Source organism: Octopus bimaculoides, chromosome 10 (genome assembly GCF_001194135.2).
Source record: "Octopus bimaculoides isolate UCB-OBI-ISO-001 chromosome 10, ASM119413v2, whole genome shotgun sequence".
NCBI lineage: Eukaryota > Metazoa > Mollusca > Cephalopoda > Octopoda > Octopodidae > Octopus > Octopus bimaculoides.
This window is the reverse complement of record NC_068990.1, coordinates 4,120,767-4,128,425: the sequence shown is the minus strand read 5'-3', so window position 1 is coordinate 4,128,425 and position 7,659 is coordinate 4,120,767. Positions and strand designations below refer to the sequence as shown.

At 32.7% G+C, this 7,659-nt stretch overlaps 1 protein-coding gene across 2 annotated transcripts in view; it reads left to right on the top strand.

The window, feature by feature from the left end:
• The window catches only part of LOC106869053 (uncharacterized), a 38,025-nt gene extending 30,797 nt beyond the window's left edge, over nt 1–7,228 (top strand). For both annotated transcript variants that reach the window (XM_014914563.2, XM_052971016.1), the window contains exon 4: nt 4,723–7,228. In XM_014914563.2, the coding sequence (XP_014770049.1) occupies nt 4,723–4,882 (160 nt within the window). In that variant the 3' untranslated portion in view covers nt 4,883–7,228. The remainder of the gene's footprint in view (nt 1–4,722) is intronic.
• Nucleotides 7,229–7,659: the final 431 nt, after the last annotated feature.

Genomic DNA, 7,659 nt, shown 5'->3' with positions numbered 1-7,659 from the left:
GGGGGGGGGGGGGGTAGATTCTCTATATCCTGATACCCTCCATGTTAACAATTTTTATATATTTCCAATTAAAGTTAATACTACGTCATATGTAAACAAAGTTTGATTTTGAAGTGCTGAAATGTATTGTAGTACAAGTAGAAAGATCTATTTTTTCAATGCATAAATACTGATAGAACAGCATATATGGGATAAAATCATTTTAGAGCAGAAAAAGTTTGTCGGCCACCAGCGATGAGACACGAACTCACATCCCATCAATTTCCAGTCTAAGTGCTTTACCATTTAAGCTAAACTGTTTTACTGACAAATTCTTCTGCCATTTAGAATTTATAGACTCATCTAGAAATGCTAGATGGAATGGAAATTACATCATATATAAACAAATCTAAGTTTGTTTTTGAAGCGCTGAAATGTATTCTAGTACAAGTGGCTGGTTGCTGAGAGATTTTTCTGCTCTGTAAGGATTTTATCCTATATATGCTGTTCTATCAGTATTTACGCATTGAAAAAACAGATCTTTCTACTTGTATTAAAGTTAATACTGTTTTTTTTTCCTTTCTTCTTCCTTTTTTTTTTTCAAACATGAGCAGCACAATGTTTCCATGGAATATTGGAATATGTTTCCATGGAATGTTGGAAACAGATGATACCACTTGTATGACAGTCATGTTTGTTTACAATCAGTATGCAATTTCATACTTGCAAACACAACCACACACATATAAGTGTATGTGTATGCATATAACTATATATATATATATATATATATATATATATACACACACACACACACACACCAACTTAACACCAACCACTCTGCTAGGTGGTTGGTGATAGGAAAGGCATCCGACCATAAAAACTGTGCCAAAACAAATGCAGAAGTCTGGCACAGTCTTCTGTCTGGCCAGCTCTTGTCGAACTGTCCAACCCATGCCACCATAGGAGGCGGACATTAAACAATGATGATAATATATAATCATTTAACGCCTTTCTTTCCTGCTGGCATGGGTTGCATGGACTAACTGGATCTAATTAGCCGAAGAATTGTAGAAACCATGCCAAAGCATGGTTTCAACAGCTGGATACTCTTAATTATATATATTATTCATATAAATACAGTGTACATTTAAACACATAAGAGGTAACCATCATAGGATTCCTTGCATGCTAGAAGGAATAGCCAAAATCCAAACCATTATTAGGGATAAACTTCAAAGGGAATGAAAAATAAAAACATTTACCATCTATCTCCTGGACCATGGTTTCAGACTTTTTTTTAGCAAATAAATTTGCTAAAAAAAAGTCTGAAACCATGGTCCAGGAGATAGATGGTAAATGTTCTTATTTTTCATTCCCTTCGAAGTTTATCCTTAATAGTGGTTTGGACTTTAGCTGTTCCTTCTAGCATGCAAGGAATCTTAGAGATATATATATATATATATATATATATATATAATTGCAGATTATATGTATAGTATTTTCTTAGTCAAGAAATACAGTCCAAACTTGTTTTTAATCTCTTGTAGAATTTAATAATAATGTTGTAAACAGTAAAGAAAAAGGCATGATGATGTGTAAAGGAAATAAAAAAATAAACGCAGGGCTCCAGTGTGCATGTTCTAGTTCTTCCCTATCTGTATCCCAGTGGAGGCTCATGGCTTATTGGTTAGGTTGTTGCTCTCGTGATCATAAGAGTGTGGTTTCAGTTCCTGGACCAGACAATGCATTGTATTCTTGAGCAAAACATTTTATTTCACAATGCTCCAGTCTGCTCAGCTAGTTAAAAATGACTAGTTTATGGCAGACTGGCATCCCAATCAGGGAGCCATTATATACACCACAGACTCTGGGAAATTGGCTTCATGAACCTATGGCTTGGGAAGGACCTTTGATCTTTTCTTTATTTTTTTTCTGTATCCCTAGATCAAGTCCTACATAGGTTTAACTACACATTTCCCCACCTCCAGCATTTTATGAAATAATTGCTATCTAGTCACAAACAATGCAAGATGGGAGGAGACAGTGACTCAGTTTACTATATACATGCCTCTGCTTTTTAATTTTGTGCTCTGGTTCTTCAGTATTAAAAACAAAATCAATATTTTAAAGAGAATTTTGTATTTCATTAATCTTTAAAACTGGCAATTTAACTCCCCACCCACAACAATCCATCAGTTTTTATCAGCAACAACTACAAATATTTTTTGTTTCAATGTTTGGCATATTTTAATGTTTAAATACATAAAACCTTTGTTAAAATTAGCCATAAAACTTGGAAACTGGATAATAAATGTCTTCAAAGTCAATTAACTTTGATAAGTTGTGCAATATTTTCTGATATATTCTAATAAGATTTACACGCAAAGTTCTTTTTAAGTATGCAAACATTTTCATATACAATGTGTTGTTGTAGATGATGGTGGTGGTGATGGTAGTGGTGGTGGTTGTTATTGTTATTGCTTCTGTTTTAGTTTTCATGTTGCTGGAGTTGTTGCTTTTGGTGTTTATGTAGTTGCTGTTGTTGTTGTTGTCTTGTAGCCCCAGGCAAGCCCTGATCGAGTCTTATGACTCACAGGTAGTCAGTTGAAAAATGGAGGCAAAAGGTGCTGCACCAGTGCTAGTTTGGTACTCATTTGCAGCCAAATAGACTGGGCAACATGAGAAGAAATAATTTGCACACAGCTGCAACATGCTAACCATTCCATGATTTGATCCTATAGCCTTATAATCATGAGCACAATACTTAGTTAGGTTATTAAAACTCTTGATTCTTTGTTTAGCATAATACTGTTTAATGTAGCTTTCCTTTCAACTTTTTTTTTAAGATGATAAGTTGTGATTTGATGGAGACTTAATTGTTATTTTTAGCAGAGTGACCACATATAGACTTCATTGGCTGAGAAGCAAAAGACATGGATATTTCTGGTAAATGTAATACAAAAATAAGCATTGTCTTGAGTCCTAGCATTCATAGGGCCAGTCACCTGATTTCTGTGGTGTGTAAAAAGACCCCCTTCAGTCATGGCTGACCATGGGATTGCACCTAGAAAGTTACCCTCTGAGCTACAAGTCCAGACAAAGTTGTTTATGGAAGACCAGCAGTTGCCCATACATACCAGCCTCCCCTCTTGACGCCACCGATGTTCAAGGGAAAGGCAATGGCCGATACAGCTTGCTACCAGTGACATCGCAACTCATTTCTACAGCTGAATGAACTGGAGCAACGTGAAATAAAGTGTCTTGCTTAAGAACACTGCACAGCCTGGTCTGGCAATCAGCAATAACCATTGTAAAAAGTTACTGATTAGAAGAAATAATTATTCAGATTTATTAAGTTAAATTGGTGAGGGAAAAAAAAGAAGAAAAAATGTGGTGTGTACCAGTGGCCAATTATTGTCAGGAAGATAATCATTTCCACCCAAATCTTAGGTTTAGAAGTTTGAATTTAAAATCAAAGAACTAAGAAGATGCTTATAATATACACCTTTTGTCTTCTGGCTTTTATTTGTTTCAATCTTAGACTGTGTCCATGATAAAGCACTGCCTTGAAGGTTTTAACCAAACAAATCAACCCCACAGATTTTTTTAAAACCTGGTACCTAATCTATCAATCGCTTTTGCTAAATCGCTAACTCGTGGGGATGTAAACAAACCAGCGCCAGTTGCCAAGCAGTGATGGAGTCAAATACAAAGGCACACACACACACACACACGGCTTCTTTCACTTTCTGTCTGTTACATCCTTTCACAAGGTTTCAGTCAGTTCAAGGCTATTGTAGAAGACACTTGCCCAAGGTGCCACACAATGAGACTGAACAGGGAACCACATGGTTGGGAAATGGACTTTTTATCATACAGCCATGTCTGCACTTGGCTTTTTTTTTTTTGCATACTTGTAACAAAGATCTTAGTTTTTTTTCTTTTAGTATTTTTATAAAAATCAATAGCTTGGATGTAACAATTCTGAGTGAGTCAACATTCCTGGATAAAGTGAAGGTTGGTACTAACTTATCCAAAATATGAGTTCATATGGAGATGTATTTAGTTCAGGTATTAATAAACCTAGGTGTTGTGGAAAGATCCTGACCATCCCCACTTAACTGAAAGTGGACCAACACATTTCAATAAAATAAAGACACTGTGAACTGTCAGTACTTAACAACAGTACAGTTGACAGCATTGATCGTCCATATTGGTTACTGTGTTATTTTAATATCATAACTACGTTTTGGAGTAGTACGGTAGTGCATTCTGTGTGAACATATTAATTCTGCAAAAGGTTATTCTAGATAACCATATCCAAATATTTATTTGGGTAATGCTATTCTTACACCCTTGTGCACAACTCACAACATAACACTAGGCAAAACTGGTTCTAACTGCATGTACATAACAGTACAGAGTGTTTTAGCGATTTATTCTTTTAATATAATTGCTATAATATACATCCTTTCTGTTTTCTTTCTCTCTCTCAATATACTGCTAATTAATGCTTAATGCTACAAATTGCAGTCTTGTCCAGTGTAATTTTGTTTTATTTATTAATCTTTGACGAATTACAGATAGGAGGCCCTATATATGTTTTTCTATGCATATACAGTTGTAATTCTGACTCTGTAATGAAACATATGTAACACAGAATTAAAAATATACCAAATTTTCCCAGTCTTTTGTTTTGATATTATATTCAAAATGTGTTTTTTCTCTTTTTGATTACAGAATGTGGTCGAAAGTCTTGAAGACATCCGGAAGCTGCTTATCTCGTAGAGCAACACAGTTTTCTGACTGGCTACAAGAAAGAACAGAAAGCATTGGACAAGTAATTGAGGACTTTTTCCGTGGAATTTTGGAAAAAATAAAAAAATCCATCAGAGAATGAGGTCCATTAAGTATATGAATAACAAAAGAGGAATTTTACAATGTAAAAGTATTAATAATCCTGATTATGTTGACGGCGAAGATTATTATTATTATTATTATTATTATTATTTTTTACAATTGATTTAAGAGAAAAAATGACAGGTTTATACTTTTCTAACACAATCTGTTTAAATTACGGAAAGGAATTTTGATTCAGTTCTTTTATTGTTATTTATTTATTTAATTTTTTAAATAGTTGATTGAATATTTTCACTTGCTAAATCTGAGACATTTTCATAAAACAAAACTGAAGCTAATAAATAAATAAAAATAAAATTAAAAATATAATTCTAGAATTAGCATTTAAACTCAGATATAAGATTTTTTGAATTTATTTTTTGTTGTTGATGTCAGTTCTAATGAAAATTTCAGTTTATTATTGACTGATAGAGGCACATTGACTGTAACTGAGTTACAATGTTGTCTATAGACCACTTGACTGTAACTGAGTTACAATGTTGTCTATAGACCACTTGACTGTAACTGAGTTACAATGTTGTCTATAGACCACTTGACTGTAACTGAGTTACAATGTTGTCTATAGACCACTTGACTGTAACTGAGTTACAATGTTGTCTATAGACCACTTGACTGTAACTGAGTTACAATGTTGTCTATAGACCACTTGACTGTAACTGAGTTACAATGTTGTCTATAGACCACTTGACTGTAACTGAGTTACAATGTTTTTCTATAGACCACAATATGTTAAAATCCCACCAAGGTCAGTTTTGCCTTTCATTCCCCTTGGATCAACAAAATAAAGCCCCAGTCAAATATTGGGGTAGATTTAAACCGATTAACCCCTAACTCCCAATCTGTGGTCCTGTGTGTATGTTATAAATTATTACCATTAAAAAATGTTGCAAGCTGGCAGAATCATTAGTGTATTGCAAAGAACAGTTTTTCTTCTTGGCTCTTTATTTTCCAAGCTGAAAATCTTGCTGAAATCAACTTTATCTTTCATCTCTCCAAGATTGATGACATAAAATACCTGTCAAGTATTGGAGTAAATTGCATTAGCTAATTCCTCCCCTCAAAACTGCCAATTTTGTACCTAAATTGAAAACAGTTATTAGTATTAATGGGGATAATATTTCAATACCCTAATCATATTGATTCTGTTTATGATTTGGTAGCTCCCATTTCCAATAATTTCATTCCCATTTATCTTCAGATCCTTATTTGTCATGTGCTCTGGTTAGGCTTGTTAACGTTTTTTTTTCTTCTTTCTTTCATGCATGTCTCCAATGTTCTTTATTTGAACCTTGCATGAAATAACAATTAGCCAGTAGTTCAAATCCAAAATGTACACATGTACATAAACATTATAAATATGATCATTGGAAAACAGGTTGTTTGGAAGTTTAGGAATTTACCAAAATAGAATAGGAAAGAATAAATGGTTTCTCCAAGTTCCATTCCTGTTTCAATATTGCGTGATTGTCACAGGAAGGCACCATCCAGCTGGGAAAACAATTTACTCCAATGAAACAACCATTCGATCCATATTAGCTTGGAAATTTAGATGTACACTAATATATATATATATATCAAATTCTAATATTAATTTCAGTTAGGGAATATCGTCATTCAATTCCTTTAATTATTATTTTAATTTTATTTTAGTTTTACTCAGCTTCAGTGTATGGAAATATTTCTGTTTTGCCAATTAATAAAAAAAAAAAATTAAAGTGATTGAATTTTTAATGTAAAATAAAAAATAATTTTAAAAAATTCTTTTCTTATTTTCAATATTTTTGTTGTACTTGTAGAATAATTAAATGATATCAGAAATAATAAAATAACTTTTTATTTTAAACTTGTTCAAATTTGGGAATACCTTAAGTGAGGTTTCAAAGTTTAAAATATTTTTTTCAATAAATATAATTATAATTTCTCATATTTGAAAAAAAATTGCATATATTATAGCCATTTGCCTATATTTCCCATAATTAGAAATTCCAATAATATGTTATTTCCTTGTGCATGTTCTAATAATTTCAGTTTTGGCTATTATTTATCAATATTGGATATTAGTAGTGATGTTATTAAATATCATAGCTGGTTATTTGTATTCATGAATATTTTTTTAGAATATATTTAAAGTAAATTACACCTGATAAATTGTAGAAAATTTATATCACCAAAACTTCATATACACAAGCATCAAATAATTACTAATGTTTGAATAATATAAGCCTTCATTTTAGACTCTAAATAGCAGAATGATTTTCTTTCTTTTTTGTCCTTCATAACAAAACAATTTGTCTATTTTAGTATAAATAAAAATTATTTGACAATATCCATGTTGTTGTTTTTTATAATTGCTTATTGTGCCAGAAGTTGTGATTTCTTTTATTTCAGCATATTCTAACTGATAAAAATAAAGTGCCAAAAACTAAAAAAGAGACCATGAAACGGTTTCCTTCAAATCACACCTGATGGTAAGATTTTATAATGTAGTCCTTGATACACTGGTGGGGTAAGGTGGGGGAAGCTGGCTGTGTGGTAAGAAGTTTGCTTCCCAACCACATGGTTCTGGGTTCAGTCCCACTGTGTGGCATCTCAGGCAAGTGTCTTCTGCTGTAAGCCTTGAGCTGACCAGAGCCTTGAGAATGGATTTGGTGGACAGAAACTGAAAGAAGCTCGTTGTGTGTATGTATATATAAATATATATATATATATATATGTGTGTGTGTGTGTGTATGTATGTATATATATATATATATATAT